General features: G+C 38.3%; 1 protein-coding gene across 1 annotated transcript in view; it reads left to right on the top strand.

The window, feature by feature from the left end:
* The window catches only part of LOC104163959 (centrosomal protein KIAA1731-like), a gene marked incomplete at its 5' end in the record, with an annotated part of 32,663 nt that extends 8,954 nt beyond the window's left edge, over positions 1 to 23,709 (top strand). Inside the window, 17 exons of the mRNA XM_009703123.1 lie at positions 100 to 312; positions 1,143 to 1,240; positions 1,363 to 2,446; positions 3,426 to 3,597; positions 3,727 to 3,879; positions 5,453 to 5,677; positions 11,585 to 11,691; positions 13,247 to 13,385; positions 14,963 to 15,178; positions 16,523 to 16,671; positions 16,930 to 17,086; positions 18,152 to 18,774; positions 19,491 to 19,664; positions 20,775 to 20,892; positions 21,670 to 21,873; positions 22,823 to 22,931; positions 23,454 to 23,709. Of these exons, the coding sequence (XP_009701425.1) occupies positions 100 to 312; positions 1,143 to 1,240; positions 1,363 to 2,446; positions 3,426 to 3,597; positions 3,727 to 3,879; positions 5,453 to 5,677; positions 11,585 to 11,691; positions 13,247 to 13,385; positions 14,963 to 15,178; positions 16,523 to 16,671; positions 16,930 to 17,086; positions 18,152 to 18,774; positions 19,491 to 19,664; positions 20,775 to 20,892; positions 21,670 to 21,873; positions 22,823 to 22,931; positions 23,454 to 23,709 (4,197 nt within the window). The remainder of the gene's footprint in view (positions 1 to 99; positions 313 to 1,142; positions 1,241 to 1,362; positions 2,447 to 3,425; positions 3,598 to 3,726; positions 3,880 to 5,452; positions 5,678 to 11,584; positions 11,692 to 13,246; positions 13,386 to 14,962; positions 15,179 to 16,522; positions 16,672 to 16,929; positions 17,087 to 18,151; positions 18,775 to 19,490; positions 19,665 to 20,774; positions 20,893 to 21,669; positions 21,874 to 22,822; positions 22,932 to 23,453) is intronic.
* Positions 23,710 to 25,037: the final 1,328 nt, after the last annotated feature.

Genomic DNA, 25,037 nt, shown 5'->3' with positions numbered 1-25,037 from the left:
AGTTGGAACAAAGTTTTGCATGTGGTGGTGTGTGTGAGGAGTCTTTAATTTCTTTGACGTTCAGTTCTGGACATTCACCCTCATTTTTCTTCTCAATAGAATGAGCAAATAGAGCAACAGAAACGAGAACAGCTGGCCTTGCTTAAACGACTTGAAGAAGAGAGAGCACGTTTGGAGGCTGATTATTTGAAGATCCAAATGCAAACCTGTTTGGAGGAGGCTAAAAAAAAGAAAGAGGAGGAAGAGCAAAGCCAGCTGGTTCAAAGCCACAGTCTTCCTTCTACAGATCAGCAGAACGAAGTGGAACATGAGGTGAAGAATTGTAGAAAATTGTGTGTAGTTTTCTAATTATCCTTGTTATGAAAAAAGAGCACCATTTGCCAATTTTAATTATATCAATCAAGACAATCAATCCATTTTTATTTTTTAGGCTATGAATCAGAAGTTTGTACATACAAAAGCTTCCTCTTGTCTAATGTAGGAGCTTGTATTTCATATGATATCACTGGACTTAGAATATTGACTTGCCTTTGCATAGTCCCAGGGACAGCAGGTCTGTTTAAAATACCTATTAGTAAAATCTGATTATAGTTGTATAATGTTTATGCATGTACATGTATCCTTTTTCAAGAAGAAAAAAAATTTTAAGGGCAAAAAAAAATAAGGACAAGAAAAGCCCACCTCTATGTTTTTGTCTGTCTAAATCTGAAACAGCTACTTGAAGGAGAGGAATTTATTGAGGATGTTGAAGGAAAGTAATTTTTTCTAAAATCTTGAATCATTTGCACAACCTGTATTCTTCTGAGAATCTGATTACCTTGAAAATGCAGCTGTGTTGGAGCGTTGCTCCCTGAGTTTGCTGCTGGGTACATTTACCTCTTTGAGCTAAGCTGCTGTAAGGACCATTGACTTTGACGATGTATGCTCAACTTGCCAAGAGAAGACTATAGCTGTAGGCCATCTGTTTCGGAAACTGCTTTAGCTTCATTGCCTCAGGCTGAAATCTCACCAACTTCAAACGGTGGTACTGAGTGGCTCCTGTGAATTTAGGAGAAAGAATATACAGCTTGATGTTGTTGGTTTAATAGTTTTCTGTGAGTTATTTGTATATGCACACTTAAAATGATTTTTGCTTTGGTTAGACTGGGAATACTACTGTATCAGAAACCAGGAGTCCTAGAGAAGACAGCCATTTACAGGTGATTCGTAATTATCAACAGCGCCTTCTACAGCAAAATAGGTAAATTCCTTTATGAAATGGAAGTCTGAGTTGCCTGCTTCAAAATAATTTGAATTGCTTTATTGAAATTGATGTTTATCTTTGCACTGTTCTGGAAAGATTCATGTTTTTGTTCTGTTCAGGCTGCACAAACAGACCATTGAAGAAGCTAGAAAGCATCTACAGGAGTACCAGAATAAACTGAAGCAAAAACACTTGTCTATGTCTGCAACACCTCTGAGCTCTGTGGAAACAAAATCAGTTAATTTAAAGCCTGTCTCGAAACCACTTCTACAGAGGCAAGGAGTGCAACCAGCACAGTACCAGTCATCTGAACAAGTTCATACACAACAGTGTGCACGGTCACTACCTGTGTTTTCAGGAACATTGTGTAGGTTGGAAAAACCATCTTCACAGAAACATGAAGAACAAATGCATAATGTTTGTCCTGGCAGACATGTGCAGTTTGCAGAACCACCAAAATTGAAGCATGGAGAGTTTTGCTTGCTGTGTGGCTGTCCTTCACAGGAACAAGTGGGAACGTTGGAGACCTCCAATAATCACGTCAGAGGAGCATCTCAGTTCCAGTTACCATCAGGGTTAGTCATGAAAGATGTCACTGCAGTAGGAATGCAACCAGAAGCATGCATACAACATGCTGGATTTGTTTTGCCTGCAGAAGATTCCTCTGAGCCTTCAGAAACAGTGCACTTTAAAGAGTCGTCCCAGAAGATGTCTAACCATCAAACAGAGACAGAGGCTGGAGAAGAGCCTCCACTTAAGACAACCCTCATGCCAGCAACAAAGGAATCTCATGTAGTTCAGACAGCCTTAGTTGATTCTTTGGCATATCAGCAGGGATCTGCAGAGAGCACCGTCAAAACAAGCCTTAAACAACCCCTCAGTCTTTCTGAACCCATGACTTTCTCTCATGAAGAATCTAAAGCCCAGGGTGTTGAAGAATTCTTGATATCAAAAATGGGAGATGCATCTTTGTTAAATTATTCTGGTATGCTGAATATGAGGGACAGAGTGTTGGCCTCATCAGAAAGCATCCAAGCTCAGCAGAAGTATTTGAAAGAATTGCAAGAGCAGCTAGATGCACAAAGAGCAGCTCTTCTTTCTAGACGGAAAATACAAGAACAACTACTTTTACAGAAACAAGAAAAATTGAAGGAACAGATGCAGAGACAGCAAGAGGCTTTGAAAAAATTTCTGAACAAGCAGGTAAGATTTACAAATGCTTTGCATAGTGAATCATCTAGTAGGTCATCAAACTTCAGAGTGAATGCTACCGATTAGTGAAGTATCCCATGGAGTGTCGATAGTTTTAGGTGATTTACCATAATGAAATTTTTAATTAGGACTTGTGATTTGTAATCAGTAGTTCTCTTCTGTAAGCCCCAAGAGCACCGTTTTGTTCAGTCTAACAGAAATAGTATGAACTTTTGTGCTTGGTCTCTGAACATAATGCCTATTGAAATAGTCATGTTGTCTGAAACATCTGCAGGTATAGTTTTCTTCAACTCTAGAAATGCAGCTGTATGTGTAAAACAGCTCTTGTATTAATAATACTTAAGCAGTACCTTAAAGGATATCCTGAGTGTTTTGAATAGGTTATTTTTTGAAGTTTGTCTTTTTATGTGTACCTGTTAGGAAATTGGTTTGGCAGCTGCACTCTTGACTTGTAATTTTGCTGATTTCTGGGTTACAGAAGAAAAATCCAAGTTTATTTTTGAGTTTCTAAAGAAGCTCCTTTTGCCTACCCCTCCCTTATTTTTTTTCTTTTTTTTTAAAAAACAGAAGCCATCTTGGAAAAATAACTGTTGCCTAGAGTCTCTGTCTCTTGCTTTGCAGTCTCCAAGCAGCTAAAATTCTTGAATTGAGAAGCTAAAAAACTAAAAGCAGACTTTTCAGGAATTGTTCCTGTTAAAAATGCTCAGTATTCTAATCTAATCTAACAAAGACCTTGAAAATGTAAATAATTATGTTTTAGGACATTAGTTTTGTAGAGCTAAATAAAATATATGTCCAAATGTTTTTGTAAGCTAAGCAACTCTATCTAGTATCTTGCATACTTGAACTGCTTTCTCAAATTGCTCAATATTGTCCTGCATAGAATACACATACTCATTTATCAAACCATAATTTTCTTTTATGAATATAATCTTACATACAGTTACTTCCCGCCCCCCCTCCTTCTAAGGTGAGACATAGCTGCACAAATGAAGAAATGACAGAGACACAAAAGCCTGACTGGATTAATAGGACTGACTTTTTCCAAGACTCAGAAAACTGCCAGCAAGAGAATTGTGGCAGGAGTAAATTTCATGGAAGTGAAATGATTTCACAGCACATCGGTCCAGCTGAGCAAACTGGTAAGGCTGTACAGTATTTTTCATTTTTCTCATTTTGCAGCTGAGATGGAGTTTGCTTCCATCTCCTCAAGTTAATTTGAGAAAGAGAGAGATATATATAATTGCAACATGCAAAACTGTGTTTTACAGAACAGTCTGAGAAAGTTCTATGTAGAGAACAGAAATGGAGATCATCCAAACCACCTGTGGTGAAAGTTAAGTTAGGATTTGATTTGGAACAACATGAACTCAGTGTTATACCAGAGGTAGACACACCGAAGAGCTGCAACATTTCTTTTGCAGGTAAAATAGATATATAATATGGATATAAAATATGTAATAAATGCAGCTGTTCCTGGGAAATACAGATTGGAAGAAATTAATCTTTTCTGAAGAGTCTTTGAGATAATTGATTATGAAATAATACCTGATACTGTTGCCTTTTTTAAGGTATAATTTATATACTAGCAAAGTGAGTTGTAGTTGAGAAAAGCTTATCCTGTCAATGTCTGTCTAGAAAAACATAATCAAAACAATTTCACCAACAAAAGAAAATTCACTGTAATTCCATGACTTAAGTTCCGTGTTGGTTTTTCTTGGACAGGGTCTGCGTTAATAGACAATTGTACAATTATTGTACAAGAGAACCATCAGAATGGATGCATGGTGTTTAAAGGTTTAGCTTTTGAGCATACCAAGAAAGTGAGTGTGAAATATTTTTAAATAAGGAGTTAGCGCCAAGTTTCTATAGAAATTTTTAGCCCATCATTTTAGGTTTTTTTTTTTTTTCAATTACAAAACACTGTAAAAATTTTGGAGAGCAACTACACAAAGCAATTATCATTTTCTAAATATGTTTGTTACAGTCCACATGCAATGCTTTGTAATTTCCTGTAAGGAACATCAATTAACAGGTACAACAAACTGATGTTTTCTAAATGTAAGCATTTAATTATTTTTTTTAAGTTTCTTCCTAGCTAAAATTTAATGCATATTTTACAAAAGTTTTAAGCTTGTGCCAGTGGTTTTTTTTAAAGGGCTAAGCAGGACAATCTGAGTAATTATAGGCCTGTCAGGCTGGCATTCATCTTGGGCAAAATAATGAAACAGCTGATATGGGACATTTTTTAATTAAAGAAAAGTAATTAATGCTAGTCAGCATCAGTTTATGCAGAATAGTTTTTGTTGGACCAATTTGGTATCTTGATTAGACAACGTTTTGTTGGTGGAGGTTTTAACTGAAGAATATATTTATACTCTCGAAAGCACTTGGCTTAGTGTTACACATCTTAATTAAAAGATTAAAAATCAAAATATATACCCAAAAAGTTTTCTGCAGTATTATCCAGTGGAATTCTAAAGTAGGGAATGCTCATTTGCTGTGTAATACCATTATGATCTGCAGGGGTTTTATTCCTATATGATCTAACCATTGGTCATGGTAGATAGTAAAAAGCTGAACGTGAGGGTTTTTTGATTGGATTGGGTGGCCAAAAAGGGCTGTTGTGTGGACCAGGTGGAGGAGAAAAGAAATCTTTAAGCCAGAGCAGAGAAGTTATGTTGCCTCTGGATTTGGAAAAATTAGTGAAAGTTTTGGTGGATTTGCTATGTGGAAAAATTCATTTGAATTTTTTGGGAAGAAATATTTTAGTTGAGTTAGGAATTATTTTTGGAGCAGTCTATGACCTGGATAGTCTTTCAACCTGTGTAATCCATAGACTCTGTAATGCAAAGGTTTTTACCGCTGTGATATGGCCAACTTCAACGAATTCAGCAGGTTGTTTTTATAGAATAGAATGTGCATCTTAAGATTTTTCATGAAGTGCAAAACACTACATTTCTGTACCTAAACTGATTACAAATGTTTTAAATTCAGATAAAACAGATTCTCTTGGTGGAGAATCTTCTTCCATTTCAACTGTTGGGGAGTTTGCATATGTGAAACGTTACCGTCATGCTCTTCCTGAAGAAGGCAGGTTACCTTCGAGCATAACAAACTACAAGGAACAAATCACTAATGGAAGTCCAAGGCAGGGTAAACAGTCAAGTAGATTATTACAAGAGGTGCTGAAGATGACTCCTGAAAATTCGTATGATTCAGGTGAGGAAATCATCTTCCTTCAAGGAAATATGTGAATACCATACAGCGCTGCTGATTTTACTGCTATTTATTTGTAGCATATGACCTGACTTGTTAAAGAACATGCAATGCTATTTAAATACTGTTTAATTTTAAGTGTAAAAAAGAGTGTTTCAATAAGCGTCTCAGAATGACTGAGGCTTTATCTTTTTTTTTTTGATGATCCATTACCATTCTAGTAACAAAAGTCCACAACCCAGTAAACTTCACTGCTAGTCAACAGTTTCTTATCCAAGGCTTGTTCTTTGTATGTGTACCTTGTAGAATTGTCTGTAAAGAAACTTTTATATTACCTGATTGCCCTGCCCTTACCAGCAGGATCTCAAGCATGCATAGGGAGCAAACTGCTGTGGAAAGCCACAGCTATGTCCTCCTCCTGAGGGAGGTCCCTTCTGCCCAGACTGTGGGTTCTTCAGGTTTGCAGCTCCACCAGGTAGGACCCTGTTTAGAGCAGACCACTGGTGTGTCTGATTCAGTACCCAGTGATTCCTTGTATTGACACAAAGGAAATTAATGCTTAAAAAGAACTTTAGAGTTTTAACATGCTAAGGTAGATGTCCACTGAAAGATCAGTGTAGATAAGAAATAGCTTAAAAACACAGTTGAGACAAAAAAAATAGAAGGCCGAGTGTTATTCTTAACTCAAAGAAACTACTTTGAAAGAATCAGCTGTTAGTTGTGACAGAAATAAAAATAGTGCAATAAGGTAAGGATTACTTTAATTCTGATCTCTTCTGTTCATCTGTGAAGAGCTTTTATTAGAGATCACACCTTTGAGGATGGACTGTGTCCGTATGTGACACAGTTAGTCTGATTCTATAAATAAAACTAAGTTGTTTTGGTCACCAACAAAACCAACTTTTTTTTTTTAATAAAGTGGTGGTTTGTGAATGTTGAAAATAATTTTGTTACAGGTTTGTTGAAACCTACTAACCACGTTATGGGTAGCTTGACTGGCTTTATAAAAGGACAAAGGTGACTAGTCTTAGGCAAACAAGAAAGCGGCTTACTAAGAAATTTTTCAAGAGATTGGATTAACAAGTGGATGTCAAGGTTTCTAATTCCTACTGTTTTTTTCCCTGCCTGTACAAATTTAGCTTGTCACTTCAGTCTTGGAATAATTTTAACTCAAAGCTCCACTACTTTCAGTTGCAGTGCTCTTGCTTCTCTTAAAACTTCCAGCAGATTGAAATGCAGTTTATTGTCGCTATAATTGAGAAATTATATGCCTGACTTGCTGGGAACTGTTACACAAAGTTTGCAAAACATTGACTAAAGCAGTTTGAAGCTTATTACCAGTTAATAGCATCTCATGGTCTAGTACAGTTTTCAGTATCCATCTGAAGTAAATACATTGCTAGAGCTGCAGAGGAGTTTTCAGCAACTCTGCTGCCTTATATCCATATGAGCAATACAGCTATGTAGTATGCGCCTCCTGGTTTTGCTAGAAATTTCAGTGCTGCCCCAAATCTTAAGGTAACTATTTAGTTTGTGTTGAGACATCCTTGTCAATTCATTCAGAATTTACTAGGAATTGAAGTTGTTTTGGATGAGTGTATGTATAAACTCATTTTCTTTCAACTGCTTTCTTTAATTGTCAGAATACTCTTTTTGAAGTCTACCTATATTTAAACTTAAATTAGCACTAAAGAATTTTGTGGGTTTTAACAGTATTTGAAGAAAAGGCTTGTATTTTTCTGAGTAAGTTGTAGAAGCATTGCTAGATCAGCTGTTAACTAAATTAATATAAAATATCTTAGTGTAGTGTCTTTCTACATTAGTGAGTGTTATATATGAATAGTGCAATGGTTATGTAAGGGGATTAGGAAACTTTATGTGAACATCTGTATTCAATTTTTAAGAAAAAACAGATCTTTCTGTGATTATATATTTAAGAGGATTGTCCTCTTCAGCAGATCAACATCCAAAACTGTCAACAACATCTTTGTAATGTGACGGCTGTGAAGCACTCTGTGGTACTTTCGGTAACTGGTGTGGTGTCTTCAGCAAGAACAACTACAGTCTGTGTTAAATGCAAGGTTTCTGAAGGGGCAGTTTAGGATGCATTTTAAGTTGTTACTTATGGTAGTAGTTTTAAGTATTTTTTTTTTAGTTTTTTTGCTACTTGATTCTAACCAGAACATGTTTGCAGTTTTACCATGTTTTCAAGACATAATTGTATCTCTAAAAGTGAGAGCAAATGAATGCTTTGTATGTGTGATCTTTGACATTACTCTTTGAGGTTACGTTCTGGGTGGTTTCTACCTTTGATCAAAGAATGTAAAGCTTTGACTTATGAACTGTACTGCTTTTGTGATTACAGAACCACTAGATGTGCACAAATCCTATTAATCACTGCTCACATGCTTTTTCAAAATAAAGCATTAAAGATAGAAAGGTAAAAGTTATGCAAGTTTTTAAAAAGATAAACTTGGTAAATCTGCTTGGATAATGTATCAACAAAGGTGAGTTTCCTTTATGAGACTTTCCTTGGGTAACAGGCTTTTTTTTTTATTTCTGTAATTAGCTGCATTTCTTTCTTCCAGTTATTACAAGAAGAAAAGTAACTTTAACCCTCTCAAATTTAGAGGCAAACACGTCTGAACTTAAAAGGGGTCTTAAGGCCTGTGTCTGGTTAGGGGCAGATGAGTCCCTGTGCTCAGTATGGCTACACAGACTGATCAGCTGGCGGGCAGGCAGAGAGGACAGGTAATGGTTAAGGTGATGTTGCACTAAGTGCCACGAGTGAGGCCCAGATTCAGATTGCTCTTTCTTACCGTGCCACTGATGTATGACAAGAAGAGTTAGGAACTTTGGACAGTCGATATTTATTCTTCCCAATCTAATTTGGTTAAAATGGGCTGATAGAATGCAAATTGTTAATATGGAATTGCAGAGTAACCCTGGAGATGAGACAGGCAGTTTGATGGCACAAACCTTACGAATTGAGCCTGAAAATAGTGACTAGATTTGATACATACATCTCTTTCACAGTTCTCCTTCATTACATATCAACAGGCTTGTCTCTCTTTATTTCATCTTCGTCTTTAATGGTCCCCTTGAGCAGTGTTCCAGATGTGATTATCTTCTTATATTGCTACCCTATGCAGAGATGTTATTCCAAGCGTGATTATTTTTTGTGTGATCCAAGCTAACCTAACTTTTCAGTTTCTTTTTAGTAATCTCAAATGTTTCTACATAATTCATTATTGTGACAGATTGTCTTACCCGTCCCCAATTTAGGAAACTAGTGTGGAATACAACTTTTTTTGTTTGTCTGCATGGTTGGATTTGGATTAGTCCCTGTTTTTATATTGTCTTCACTGAGTGGTTTGGTTTTCAGTCTTTTGTCTTTCAAATTGCACCCTAAAATAATTGCTAGTATTTTACTGCAATTTCTGTTGGGGGAAAAAAAATGCATTCTGGATATTACAGACTGAACCTTTAAATACAAAGTCTTTGTCACAGTTTGGTGACCAGGAGCTTAAAACATGAAAGTCCCATGTCAATATTGGGAAGCTGTGAGGAATGAGAACCTTGCACTATTATTTTGGAGGGAGGAGAGAAGGATAAAAAACTCTCCTTAGTAAGTCACCAAATGCAATTATTTTTTTTTTAAAAGATATTAATGTAATAAAGTCTTGAGATATGAGCATGTTGTATTTTTAATTAAATAATTTGGTTTATAGCATGAAATCACTACTGTTCATCTCTTGCATTAATATCACAAAAACAATGCGGGTTATTACAGTATAATAATGAAACACTTGTAGCATAGCTCTCCATAGAATTTATATACAAGAGAGTATTAAATGCTTGAATTTAATCTCATATGTATCCTAAATTACTACCTGTCACACTGATATCCTTTAGAAAACAAAATTTATTTCAAAAATATATCTAATCTTGATGTAGAGGTATCAGGAAATGGAGAATTCTTTGGTAGCTTGTTCCAGCATTTAGCTTTTTATCACATTATAAAATAAGTCATCTATTTCCAGTTTCTGAATGTCTGACAGACATTTCTAGCCACTGCTTCTTGTTATTACTTTCTTTGAGTTTAGAACTCTTTTGTACTGTGTGTTTTTTCTCCTATGGGGATATTTAAATACCAAAAGACGATATGATTGCCGTTTTCATGCTGATTCAAGGAGTTTTCTTCAAGGCCTTGCTGATTTTCAGGATCTTCTCTCTCCTATATCCTGCTCCAAAGAAGAGGAGCAGGCTTGTGCAGTGTATCTAGACTTGGTCACACTATTGCCACATCCAACCAAGGAGCTTATTGCCACCTTGATCTACTCAAACCTTAAAAGTTACCTTTCCTGTGAACCTGAAGACCTTTGTCACGTACTTGTAGAAAAGAGATCAGAAACCAATGTAGATTGATAATTTTGTCTGTATTGGAACAGTGGTGTTTAACAGACACAGCTTTGCAGGAGGTTGAGGTAATTTTTACCGTGGCAGTGCTACTGCATTTCTTTACCGTTCTTCCACTCTTCATATTATTTGCAAATTCTATTGCTAACGGCTTTGTTCGGTTACTGATCAAAATGTCATAAATGATCAGGATCAAGCCTGCTAGAAGTTTCTGGAGAATTTGTGAGTGTAGGAAGAAAAGAAGGCATTTGAGAATTTCTTTACCCTTTATTTTGAGATCAGTTGGCATTTAATGTAATAACATATTAAGTGAATTAAGAATAGGTTAACTTCTTTTTTAATCAAAATAAATGTGTGTTAGATGTATTTCCTTTCACATCTTGTATGTTTTCCTAGGAGACTACTGGATGATAGTGGCTATGGGAAACCTTAGAGGTTTTTGGTTTCTTTTCCCCCCCTCCCTGAAATGAGTTTCAAAATGTATCTCAATAAATATGAAACCTAAGTATCACATCGTACAGATACTTCACTGGTGGTGCCTCACAGAGGAAACCTCTCCCCTCTTTTTTGTATAGTAGAAGAATGGAACAGCTAGCCTCCACCTTCCAGTAAGGAATTGAGTTTCAGCTTATACAAGGTACAAACTAGTGCTAGGATTCACCGAATATTACGAGATCTGCCTAAGTATAGAGTCTTACAAACGCTGGGGATTTGAAACGTCTCTGTCACTAGCAGCCCTTCTAGAATTGGGAGAAAACATACCTACTTCACTTCTTATGTTTAATTTCAGTTTGATACTTAGCACTTCTTTTTTGAAAATTATTACTGGAGATAAGAATACTCATTTTAGAGTTGTTTCTTGGCAATTAATTTACAATCTTAGAATTGTCAAACTTTGAAGGTGCTTGACTCCACTGAATACAGAAGTTGCTTTTTTCAGTGCTGCTACAGTGCTTCTTTTGCACAGATCCTGATCTTATTTTTATGTGTAAGCGCACTATGGCAAAGGTGATTCAGTTTCATGGTAGTAGTTATGCTATAGTTAAGTAATTCAGTGCTTCCGATTTCTCTGATCTACTTAGAACACCTGCTTTTCTTTGTAATCATTGTAATGGTAAAGGACAAAAGATTCTCCCCCTCCAATTAAATGATTGTATTAACACCAGCAAAGCCATGTTTCGTTCTGCAAAGCCAAAGCATGAATTTCTAGCTCTTCCTGTGTGCTCTGCAGAGGGCAGTCATGCTAGTTAGAAATCTTAGGAAGGCTGGTCAAGGAGGACCACTGGTTGCCAATTAAATTGGTGGTAGAGACGAGCAGAAAGTATGTTGTAGGTAAGAAGGAAGTGGTAAAGATGGGCAAAATCCATGCTCTCCTAGTGAGGACAGCAGCAGTAGAGTAGTAGTGCCATCTGGTGTTCCAAAAAAAATGGCTAACTCTGAACTCAAAAGTTATTTCCTATTCCTTATTGCTTCTATTACATTTGTGTTCAGCCCAATCCCAGGATTCTCAGGTGGCTCAAGATTCACCAGTTCTTGCTGCACAAGTTGGAGAAAGAGTGACAACACATTCTGGACCATCATTCAGACTTGATAATACGGTTAGTCATATCAAAATAACTACATAGCATAACTTACTCTTTATTTTGTGATGAAATCGTACTGGGGGGCTAGGACTGGGTGCAGTATTCTAGATGCAGCAGTATAACAAGCACCAAGAAAAGAGAGGTAATCACTGCGATGGACCTACTGGCTTTATTCCTGTTCATACAGCGCAGGATGCCATTGCCCTTCTTTGCTGCCAGGGCACGCCATGGGCTCACGCTTGGCTCGCTGTCTGCTGAGACTCCTGTGTCTTTTTGCAGAGGGCTGCTCCCCAGGCAGGCCCCAGTTCAGCCTGATGCGTGGGGTTCTTTCCCAGGTGCCGGACTTGGCGTTTGGTCTTGCCAAGTTCCGTAACGTTCCTGCAGGGCCAGACGCACGAGGTCCTTCTGGATGCCAACCCTGCTGTTCAATGTATTGGTGGTCCTCCCAGCTTAGCCGGACCTGCAGACTTCATAAAAATATGGTGTCACCTCCTCTGGGTCACTGCCAAAGGTGTTAAAGAGGACACGTCCTAGGTCGGAGCCCTGTCCTACTGCACTTGTTCCCTACCTCCAGGGAGAGCATAACCCTTGAATCGCTGTCCTCTGAGCCTGATTATCCAGGCAGTTTTTTACCCATCTCATCTATCCATCCAGGTTGGGACATCCAAACTGGGATGCAGGAATGTTGTGAGAGACAGTGTCAAAAGCCTTGCTGAAATCAACACCAATGATATCGCCTGCTTTTCCCTCACCCAAAGATCCCATCCCTTTGCCAGGAGATGTAGCATCTCTTAAATACTGGTTTTGTGTAATGTGTATATAAAATTACTTTTAAATGTATGTACATGTTTCCTGTGTGTATGTTAAATATATTTATATAAGGTATTATGTAATGAAAGATGTAGTGGTAGGGTTTCTTAGATTTTTGTCTTTTATTTCCTTAGTGCACATTTTAATTCAGAGTTTGGGAAGTAATGTTCACATCTAATTCTTCAAAATTTGGAAGTACAAGAACCCTCATTCTCTGCTTTGTGACTTTGTAGAGTTTGCCTCAAAATTAAGGAAGATAGTATTTTAGGATATTTTGTATATTTTTCGTTTAATTTTGTAGAATTAAATGTTTAAGTCTGTCTCCTGTATGCAAAAGGCTCAGTATTGCAAGTACTTGTAAAATTCCTAAGTCTTTCGTGTATTGTGTATATGTTCCTCTGAGATCTACAATTCTACTGAAGTGGGTCTGTGATGAGAAATAGCCAAATCTGACCACCAGAAGATAAAATCATCTTCCAGGTGTCATGATTTGTATGCAGTTCTGAGAGGCTTTGTAACAGTGTGTGTGTGCGTGTGTAGATGTGTGTGTGTGTTGAGGGGAGGGGGCTGTTGGGGAGCGATGTGTCTGGGACATCGGGTGTGAATGTTTTGTGCTGAGCAACGATGAATCTGTATTTGCCTGACTGTGCAAAACATGAAGGCTTCTACACTTGAACTGAGCTCAGAATAAAATGTGTGGTTTTAAAGCTGTTGTTCGGACATCTGAATACATGGTAATGGGTACGTTATTTCATCCTAGGAAGTAGTGTCTGAAGTAGTATCAAAAAAATTAGGGTCAGAGGCTTTCATGCGAGGAACACCCTGTGATTTATCTTCAACAATTTCCACCGGAAGCTTTTTGACCAGTGAAACATTGGATGTAAGCCCTGTGGACACTAGTAAGTGTTTGAGTTTTGTTGTTCTTGTAAAAGGAAAATTGTCCATTCTTTTTATTTTATAGCAGAATGGAACTGACTCACTGGACATAAGTTCTTCTGAAATAGGCTTAATGTGGAACTTCACTTAAGAATGATTAATATGTCTTAATAGAGTTGAGTGTGACTAGAATATTTTGTTATGTGCTCATGATTTTTTTACTTTTATAATAATTTAATCTTATAACACCTCTGCTTTGGCAAAGGTTATTTTGAGTTTTATTAAGCAACTGTAACACTAACGGTTTTCAAGTGGCAAAGTTTTTAAAAAAAACCTGATCACCAAATGATACACTGATAAAAGTTTTCTAATCAATATATATATTAGATTGTTACAAAACTATGATTATTATCTTGCTGTTAAGAGAATTGTTCAAATATCTGCTTGTCACCATAGTAATTCTTAACTTATTTGTGAAGATGTCATTTGAATGCCGTGTTGAGTTTTAATAGTTTTCTGGGAAATATGTGGGCTTTTTTGCTTGCGGTCTGCCTCTTGATCTTGTTAGCTTTTCATCAATCAAAAATAATTCCTTTATAATAAATAAATAGTTGCTCCTCTATTTACTGGCATTATCACTTGTGAACATGGGAAGTGAGTTTGAAAGTGAATAGATAGTAAATAAATCCACAGGTCACTTTAAGGCTTAATATTGTGTTAATCTGACACATATCTGATCTCATAAACAACATATGTGTATATGAGTTATTCCTTGTTTCTAAATAATTTTTGAAGACTACAGTTTTTACAGCCTGAGATTTTAGTGGCTCATTTTAACCCTAACGTTCTAAACTGCTGTGTGTTATTTTGAGTAATAAAATTCATAACTCATGTGACAAATCTGTGTTTTATTGATGTAAGAAAGCTAAAGCAAATTCTAAGATAATTTGTTTGTAGCTTTTCTATTGTTAATTGTGGAAGAAAAATACCAAAGATTTTGGTTACTTGGCTGCATGAATAAATTTTTCCAAGTCTAGCTGTGTCTTCACCGTACACTCAGTGCTTAATAATGACCTTCCCTGATAGCTTTGTGCAATTCTTCTGTGAGCGTAAGAGGAGTTGGTGCGGTAACTAGGAACAAAATTTTGGTTGCGTTGATTCCCTCGGATTTCTTGTGTTGGTATTTATGCTTATATAGAAACTGCCTAATAAAACTACTGCACAAAGTCATAAAGATATTCAAGATCACATTGAAGGATGGACGCATTTACATGCAACAGGAGGTGAAAATACGCTAGCAAGCATAAAATAACAGTATTAATTCTTTTCTGATTTTATTGTTTCAGTATTTCCTAAGTCTGCATACTCTAAAAGTGCAAAGCTGTGCCGACTACTATGTGATTAGATACTATCAACTTAAGTTTGTGGAAATTTGTGGTAAGGTTTGTGGGAGCGTTGATAGGAGGCAGTGTTGACAACTAAAGAAACAAAACCCCAGAGCTCTTTACAAATATTTCAGGATATTAAGCAGTGTCTTTTCAGATGACTTCATTTAAGTGGTTTATAGGCATATCTGTGAACATCTAGCTTACTATTTCAGGATTATCTTCTGATGATGCGAAAGGTCGAAGCTGCCGTTGGAACTCCTCGCTGCCTTTTACCTTGCAGCAGAGGCAAGAGAATTTGTCTGGAACATCTGAAACTCAGTTGCCTGAAGGAGAGGTGTACCTTTATAAAGGCAGTCAGATACAGGAGATCCTGGGGAAGTGTACTGGAGACTTGAACTCTGACTCAGAGGACAATGCATGTTTCCAAGGTATTTGCCATTCTAAAGTATTTTTGTGCTGTGCTCTCATCCTACAGAACAAGGAGGAGTTTACGCAATGTTATGTGTTAGTCTGTTATTTATCTTCAGCTTACATTTTAAAATCAATAAGGATTCTGCATGCGAGAACTTTGATGCCTTGATGTTCTTCATGCTTTGCTTTATGTATATGTCCACACAGCATAGTGTAGTGCAGAAAAAGGTAGCCTGATCAGGTATCTATCTGATCAGTTCTGCGCAGCTTCCTGCTACGATGGCTGGGCTGTTTGTTATCTGTGCCAATTTTATTGCTCGTTTATGCACAACTTTCACTTCAGGAAGATAGAGACAATAATATATAATACTTTATTATTCACATAGGGTCACATAGTTGATGAAACACTGATTAACAGACTGGTGGGAGTTCTGTGCTCTCTAGAAAAGTGTAGCTATTAATGAAACAGGAACATCTTTATTAGCCATCATGAAGATAATGCTAGTATTTTAATTTGAACTGCTTCCTCCTGGAATGTTTGAAAACCTAGAATCATCGAACTATAGATTAATCCAGACTAGGAAGGATGTCTAGTGACGTGGTCCAAATTCTCCTTCCTGGCAGAGCCAACTTAGACCAGGTTGCTTAAGGCCTTGTCCAAGCAAGTTCTGAGTATCTCCCAGGACAGAGATTCCACACCCCCCTCAGGCAACATTTTAACAACTTTCTTCTTTTCTTCTCTCTCTTTTTTTTTTTCCAACCAGAATTTCCTGTGTTCCATCTTGTGTCCGTTAATCTTATTCTTTCACTGAGCACGTTCAAAAAGATTGACTGTATCTTCTGTGTACTGTCTCTTAGGTTGTAGTGGTCACACAGATTTCTGTGCCCCTTGCCCTACACTCCCAAGCCTTTTCTTAAGATTGAACAAACTCTGGTTTTTAGCTTCTCTTTGAACATCATGTGCTTTATCCGTCCTTTAATCAAATCATCCTTGTGGCCCTTCATTGGACTTGCTCCACTGTGTGTTTTGTACTGGGAAGCCCATACTACTTCTGATGCAGTCCCAGAAGTGCTGAACAGAGCTTATGGACTTCAGCTTTTCATTAAAAAAAAAAAAAAAATTATAAAATTGTGGCAGTGTAGCACTCTGCTGCTTTTTGTAGCTGCATTGTATCAGAGTGAAAGAATTTGATGCTGTAAAGATTTTTCTATTACTTTTTTTACAAGCTAGTATTTGCATACCTGCAGAAATCTATGGGCTGTATTTACTGCATAGAGAAGCAAGGTGTGATATGTCTGTTGTTTTTTGGAGGGGGGGGGGTTGGTTGTTTTTAAAATAACCTCTTTTCTTATAGCTTTAGCAGCTGAACTTGATTTTCCTGAAATGGAAAGGCCTCTTCTGAAGTTCCATGGCCGGATCTTTCAGCCTTTGGAACCAAGTCTTGACTTTGATACTTCATCATCCTGTTCTCAATACGGAATTTCACAAGACAGTAGAGAATTGAGCAAGGTACTACAGAAAAACTCTGATGGGGAAATACTTTGGCTTAAGATTTTTGTAAGACTTCAATGTGTAATCCCTATACTGTTGTCTGTTTTTAGAAGAAATACAACAATAATTTTTTATATACATAGGACTGGCAGCATTTTTGCTGGTTGTAGCAGAAATGTGATCCAAAACGCAAATATTACCTTCAACTTTTTATTCTTCATATTTCTGAGAAAACAAATCTTAAATCAAGATTTTTTATTTTTCCCCTGCTACTAGACTCCAAAATTTTCAACAAAAAGTCAAGGCATGTCTACATTTCTAGAAGTGGGAAACTCCGGGTTGAATACACAAAGAAGCAGGCTGCCTTCTAGTCTTGAAACAAACAGGCCGAACATTACAGAAGAAGAGTCTGTTAAAGAAAATGTTACTCCAGGTATGTACAGTATAGCCTGGTCGATGCTTTCAAAATCAACCTATTGCCAAGATGTAAAGACTAACCCTTAAGGTGGGTTTGCTGTGTTGAAACTGGGAAGGAACTCTTCAGTTCTCTCTGTCCTACTTTGAAATGTCTTAACTCTCTGCTGCTGCTCTCGCACAGTCTTTGGCCCCACCTCTAATGGGTAGGACTCCTAAATTTTGTGAAGTCCTTTATTTCCTCAGCAGTTACGACTTTAATACAAAAGCAGACCTGCATATTCAAATCACTGTAGTGGATATTATGTTACTTACTACTTGTGCAGTAATTATGATGTTAGTGAAGAAATATCAACTCTGGCTGAAACAGTTTAAGTATTTGTCCAAGTATTTGTTCATGCATATCCATAATTTTTTAAGTTTGAGGAAATTAAGGAAGTTCCAAAAATTGATTAAAGTTTTTTGAGGTATACATGTTAGAATCTCTCTGTTCCTACTTATTTGTCTCTTATATATTATGTCCTTCAAGAAACCACTGAATCTTGATTTGTACGTATAGATTCTAAAGGAAAAATAATTTAGGGTGCAATATTGTAACCTGTAGGAACAGCAGTCATTGTTCCAATTTAGATGTTTTCTTCTATTTTGAAGAATTCCTGCCCAAGTAATGGTGTTTTGGATTGTTTTCTTCCTGTTCTAGAGACTTTGTTGGAGGCCCAAAAGGGACTCCAGGGAGGGACTTCCTTTTACAGAGTATAAATTGTAAAATCCATTGACTTTATGTCAGTAGTAGTTATGTTGGGACCATCAGAATGTCTGTCCCTAAACATATTCTGAGAAGCAAAAAAAAGTGTTGTTTCTTGAGGTTGTTTTGTGTACATTGAAGGAATCATTTTTTGTAGTGTTAATGGCATTATGTTTAAAGAAACTTGAGCAGACCTTTTTTTACAGAAGATGTTTCTTCCTCTTTGCTAGACTTCTCATTATACATTACTGAAAAGTTGCATTATGGAGGGACTTTATTTAAAGTTGAAATTCTGTTGTCTTAGCTAGAATTTTAACTCTTGATGATTTTTTAAAACAGGATCTGAAGAATCTTTTCACCCACTGCAAACAGAACCTACTCTGAGCGATCAGCCAGTGGACCTTAATAATATCATACAGAGATCTTTTAAACAAATCCCTGGAACTAAAAAATGGGGCAATGAGAACTCTATTTCATCTGCCAGAGAATACAAAGAACTGGCAAGAATTACGGAAAGTATTAATCTCCAGTGTTCAATGGAAGATCTGCGAAATGGAAGTCTGAATCAACTGGAAGAGCAAAAATCATTTTATCAGCTGAATACCACACCAGTTAGAATGGATGAAACTTTCCCTCAACACTTCTTAAAAGAGACTCTGTCTTCTGAAAAACTACCTGTGAAGGCATTTGAGAAGAAGTATGTGAAACTTCCTGAAAAATCAGTTCATGTACATGAGGCAAATAAAGTGGTGGAGCTGGATTCTCAGTGCAATACAAATATAAAGGAGCCAGATCAAAGCTTTCCAGAAGTACAAAAATCTTTGAGGGTTCCTGGAGAAACCAGCTTGGAAGACTCAGACGTCTGTTCACAGGCTATCGTACAACAGAATGGTTCTTTCCTGGAAAAACATGAAAAACATTCCAATTCTGTGCCCAGAAGCTCATGTAATATTGCAGTCTGGGTGAGTAAAACAGATTTCCAAAAGCAGTAATTTGTGCAGGCTTTTTTTTTTTGTTGTTGTTGTTGCACCAAGTTATTTTAGACCTTTAATATCTGAAAGCTTGGCAAATGTTAATTTCACAAATCTAGTTTAAGACTTGCGTGTTTCCTGGACTTCTGCCTTACTACTTCTTTCCGATCATAGCACTGAAATAATTAGCAGTAGCTAAGATGAGCTGGAGTTCCTGTGATCGTTGGAGGAGCTATAGCGTCTCTATTACATTTCCCCCTCGTAACATCAGTTGGTGTAGCGCGTACATCTGTAGTATCTGGCACAGTTACTTCACTGAACAGCCCCTATCCCCATTTAGAAGCCGGAAGGAGGTACATAATTTAACCAAAGCATAAGCAAATTTAAGGAAATAGCTGTGATATAGCTTTTTTTAAAAAAAAGTTTGTCCTAGAAGTAAGTAATTGAAACTTGAGGTGAGTGGAGGAGAGGTGGAGTTTTTGTTGTTTGGTTGCTTTGGGTTATTTGTTTGGGTTTTTTTAACACTGGTATGTAAGACACAAATGTTCTGTATTTCATTTATTGCTTGAAGGCGGGTTTTCTTTCTTCTAAATGTTGACTGAGCCTCCTCTTTCTGACAAGGTAACAGCTGTGTTGCTATTGCTGGAAATAGTGGGGGGTTATTTTTTTCTTTTTCACATGGATGTCTTGTATAATTTATTTTCTAGGAGACTGAGTCAGGGCGTGGTATTATGGAAGAACCTGAACTCACTCTGATATGCTCAAATGACATCAGTACTGCAGAATCAGAGATTGAACATACTAACCAAGAAAAAATTAAGGAGGATAAAATCGATAACCCAGCATGTGTGGATCAGTCTGAATTTAATGCTTGTACTGAGGTGAGTCTTTAATGTAATTCTGATTTTAACTTTGTCTTAATCATAATAAGGAGAGGCCCCACTGGAGCATTTAATCCACTGCTGCAAAAAGACAGTGTGTTAGGGTTATCAGAGCTTAGCAATTGCTTGGATCACTGTGGTTTGATGTTGTTTTCCAGACAGATCTAATAGATCTCAAATTTGGGCTGTTCCTTAAAATCACTACCTTGTCACATCAGTGTAGATGTGAGTTTGGGAGGAGTTTTGCTGAGAAACGGAATGATCATGCTGGTGTTTGCAAGACTAAATTGTATCCCGTTAGCTGAAGACTTGAAGGAGAGGAGAGAGTGGGAGAGAACAAAAGCTACAAACTAAACAGGAGAAAAAAAGAAAAATCCCCTACCTAGCGGGTGGAGCTACACCAGGCGCGCAGGTTTATGGGGAAAATACAATCAGGTCTCATGCTGCCACGCTTAATTTGCCTGCGGTATGCTTTCTGCTGTTTGGTTATATAAAGCAAAGGCTGTAAACTTTGGAGGGACTGGTTTGTGATGACAGAATAGTTTGGGTGCTGAAGCAGTAACGCAGAACCAAGTAATGCGTGTCTGTTAGATGAACGGAGTAGGTGAAATCATGTTTCGATTGCAGGAGGCATCTAGAGAAGATCCTGAAAGTGCCTAAGGATGAGTCTTTATTATAAAAGTAATGGCAGTGTGGGTAAAGGGGAGGTTGGCAGCCGGAGGCTGTACTTCTGCCATGGGCCTTGCCTTCCGGCCGAGCCTGGGGGAAAGAGACAGAGCAGGGAGGGATGGGGGAACTCAAGAGAATAGAAGGAAAGAAAAACATCTCTGTTGAGATGAAATTACGCAGCCCTGTATTAAGAACAAGCAATGGAAATCGGTGGGTGAAAGTCTTTAATGGATTTTGTTACAGTTTTAAAATGTTTTTAGGAAGTAGCTTTTTAATACTTACTACCAAGATCCAATTCTGATGTTTTCCTTGTATCTGCTATAAAGGCAAGAGTATGTCTTTTATTTGCGTCGGGTCTACGCTAGTGGTATGCTGCTACCACGTCATTCAGATTTGTGGTGTATTTCAAGCATTTCCAATCACCGTTTCCTTTCGAAACAGGAGAGAGAATTTTTACCGCTAGCTTCAGATGCAGATTATTCAGTGTTCGTAAAGCCTGACAGCTCTCCCAAAGCCCAGAGTCCCAGTGACTGTCACTTGCCATCACACCAGACTGCAGGTAATGATGTGTAACTTCAATATAGTGAAGTTGAAAGAGGTGGTCTTTATTTATAGTATTAAAGTCATTAATAAAATACACCTCTCCTTTGGAAAACATAGAGCTGCTTTTACTTAGGCAAGTGCATCTTCCTGTTTGGGCTTGGTTTTGTAGTACATTTGACCCAGGTTTAATATGTGTGTTCTTGACTTGGCTCTTCTTATGCCAGGCTCTCTTTCATGGAAGTTTGTAATATCTACAATACACTGGGGTTTTTTGTGTTGTAATGACCTAACACCACAGAATTTTTCAAAGTTTTGTGGTTTGTTGTCATGTAGTTTATGCATCTTCACTTGTTTTTTATTTCCTGTTAGTCCCCAAGCTCCATAGCTGAAGAATGCCTTTTTTTCTATTCTGATGATAATGTAGAACATCAGTAAAATGTTGAAATATTTTTTTTTCCTGTCCAAGATGAACAACAGTAATGTGAAAGTCAGGAATTGGCAGAACTGGACTTCTCAGGTCTTTGATATGTTTTCAGGCATCAAGATGCTTTTGATGCAGTATTTATCACAGTGTTTGTCTTGGCACACCTGCTTACAGTTATTAGATTCCATGCCTGAATTGCTGCTCGTTTTGCAAGATGACTTAATCAGTGTCATTCTCCCTGCGTGATTTACAAAAGCAGTCAAGCTCAGCATTTTAGGAGAAACACACTGAAATGCGTGACTTGTTAGAGGTGATACTGCTCCTTGCTAGAAGTGAGAAATGCTCAGACTTTTCCTTTTCCTCTCACAGTGATGCTGCTGCAGTTTGTGGCTACACCCAGAAGTTTGCAAGAATCTTTTTTAAAAAGAAAGCAGAACTTCATCCAGAAATCTCTGAGAAGAGTAGAAGACATAAAAAATAAAGAGCGAGCAAATAAAAAGCCAGAAGCTAGACAGTTTCAAAGAGGAAAGTCTGAGAAGTTAAGCAGGCAAAAGGAGTCTCATCTTATCTCTGGTAGGTGTATTGGGGGACAAGACACAGCATTAGGGATCCTTTTAGTTGCTGTTTTATATCGAAGAATAGATTTCACATTTGTTGTATCTTTGCTATTGCAGACTGGGATATTCTTTAACGTGTTTTCTCAGGGATGCAGGGAGCTTTTTTTTTTTTCCCTCCCTGCTGTCTGGCTACCTCTTCAGGGTTGTAAAGACCCTTATAGGTCCTCTTCATATTGGCACAATCTGCCCACACATTTGTAGTCTTAAACTATTACTTGCAGAGACACCTTGTCAAAGAACCACCATATTAAGCAAACTGATGCACCTCTGCTGTGAGGACAGGCTGAGAGAGTTGGGGTTGTTCAGCCGGGAGGAGAGAAGGCTCCAGGCAGACCTTAGAGCAGCCTTCCAGTACCTAAAGGGGCCGACAGGAAAGCCGGGGAGGGACTTTTGACATCGGGCAATAGGTTTAAACTGGAAGAGGGAAGATTTAGATGAGATATTGGGAAGAAATTCTTCCCGGTGAGGGTGGTGAGGCCGTGGCAGAGGGTTCCCAGAGAAGCTGTGGCTGCCCCCTCCCTGGAAGTGTTCAAGGCCAGGTTGGATGGGGCTGTGAGCAACCTGGTCTGGTGGAAGGTGTCCCTGCCCATGGCAGGGGGGTTGGAACTGGGGGGGCTTTAAGGTCCCTTCCAACCAAACCATTCCATGATCCCCAATGTCCGTTCATGGGGAGTTGGAAGCTGGCTGTTGAGAAGCATGGCTGGCTTGAAGTACAGGCAGCAGCCTGATGAGTGAGACTATGAAGACTTACTTTTAACACAAGATGTCATCTCCGTTGTGTCCACTGTCATCTTTCTTCTTTTTTTTTGTAATGGCACTTAAAAATCTTTGAAAACCTCTTGTGCTTTTGAGTTAGCTGGACTAGAGATTTCAATTTAAGCTATGTTTGACTTTTTTCTTTTAAGGAAAAAATGGTGCTGTTGGCAATCAGTTGAGGAAAGTAGGAGAAGTGAAAGTGTCTTTTCCAGAGGACAGGAAGTCGGCAGAAACCAAAATGCACCAGTGTACTTCAAGGTATTGCATCAACACAAGTGGGAGAAGTTTTTTGGATTAAAAAACCAGAAGTAGTTCATCCTGGTCTTCTGAAAGCTGCTGGGCAGTCAGAGCAGTTTGTGATCTTCCCCTTGGGGCCAATGCTGCTTAACACAAACCAGCTGGGAGAGAGACGCCAGGGGTGTTCGGGACAGGTACCTGTTGGGAACTGCCCTTGCACAGCTGGCAGTGAGAACCATGACTGGCAGCCTGCCCCTTTCACTGCGCCAAGGCAGCTGTGTGCCAGTTCATGCATGGAACTAGATTAAATGGGAAGCAAAGCTCACAACTGCGCTTGGGGGGGCAGCAAGGACAACTCCTGAGTGGGGTGGGTTTTAGATGCAGCTGAAGAGGAATTTGAAGTGATTCTAGATTGCTGGAGAGCAGAGTAAAACTTCCTAATTTCTAGCAACTGAGACAGTAAACTCTTAAGCTTGTTCACTTATTCCAACTTTGCCAATTCCTTCCTGACAAGACACAGTTTTTCTTCTACTGTTCTGACAGACTTCATAACCAACTTGCAGAAGTAAAAATCAGAAAGGAAGAAAAAACAAGGCAAGAAACCTATGCTAAAAACAGAGAAAAGGCTAAAGAGTTTCAAAAGGTAATAGTCTGCTACAATGTTGTCCTGTTTAGTTTGCATGATTTCACTGAGCTTCTCCTCAGGCTAATTGATAGTTCTGTGGTGCAAGTGCAACTGAAACAGAGATCATCAAACCACTCTGGATTTTCAGCAATGCTTGTGGTGTATCCCACTTAAGGATTTCCTTGTCAAACACTATGACTGAGCTGAAATTTTCTCCAAAAAGCGTGTCTACCTGAGTCTGAATTTTTCTGGTGACTTGAAGCTGAGCAAAAAAAAGCTGTTAGGGAGTCCAGCTGGGAGAAAGTCTACTTGGCAACAGAACGGCAGAGGGTTTTATTAGGCCAAACTTGACTGTATTTCCATTAAAGGGCAGCTTTGGGGGGTTTTTTGGCTGCTTTGGCTACTCTGGGTAGCTTAAGATTCTGCCTGGCTGAGCACACCTGAACTTAAGGTTGCAGGAATCCTGTCTGGGTTTGCCTGCAGTTGCTGTAGGTAACTGAGGCCTTCAGCAAGAGGACTTGAATTGTTAGTTCTCCTTGTTCCCCTTGCTGGGCCTCACAAAGCTGCAAGAAAGGAAATGCTCAGTAATCCTGACAGGCCGAGACTGCTGCTGGGGCCTCCAAGCCCAAATCCTGCCTTTAGCCCTGACCACCTCAACTGTTTTGTGGTACAACTGTTTTACAGACTCCGTACGTAACAGAAAACAAGAGAAATAAGCTCACCTTCCCCCTGAAATCTGTGGGCTTTTTGGAGCAGTAGCAGTCACTGAACTCCTTGCCCCACTGCCCAGATTGGCAGTGTCCATCACCGATGCTCAGGGTGCCCACGAGCAGTACCTCCCTTGTGCCCACCCGTCTGCACTGGGTTTAGTGTAGTCACTTCAGCTGCACTCCTGTAGTCTCAGAGTTTGCTTTATTTGCAGAAAATGCTGGAAAAACTGCGAGCCAAGAATACTTGGAAAGCACTGTGACTGGCAGAAGACTGCGAGTGACAAGGAACACTAGTGTATCGGTACAAGCCAAGAGTGAATTAATTGCATTAATGCATGTTTCATTAAGTTAATTGGGGAGCCACTAGGAATCCTCAGCATTAGCTTCTGTAATATACATGTATAAAACATTTTTAAATAAAGGGTTTTTTAAAGAAGGTAACTTGAATCCTCATGATGCCACACTTCTGTACAGCTGAAATTTTTATCTGTTCTTTGCACTAAGTGATTTAGGCTTAGGAAGGGTGGGTTCCTGCAGCCAAAGAGGTACCTCTGAAAGCATCTTATACTTTAAGGGTTTTTTATTTTCTTCCTACTTTCAGATTCTGTTTCCTACACCCCAATTCAGAGCAAAGTAATTACATCATCAGGACACATTCAAAGCTCAACTTTTGCTATAAAGTTGAATTTGGTTATCAGCAGGTAGAACAGCAGGATCACTTCATTAGAAGGCAGCTTAGAAAGCTTTTTTTGATGAGCAATTAACTACAATTTAGGCTTGTTTCCACTGATT

The sequence above is a fragment of the Cariama cristata genome, unplaced genomic scaffold, assembly GCF_000690535.1.
Source record: "Cariama cristata isolate BGI_N322 unplaced genomic scaffold, ASM69053v1 scaffold27490, whole genome shotgun sequence".
NCBI lineage: Eukaryota > Metazoa > Chordata > Aves > Cariamiformes > Cariamidae > Cariama > Cariama cristata.
The sequence above is the reverse complement of the archived record's forward strand: the minus strand, read 5'-3'. Positions and strand labels throughout refer to the sequence as shown.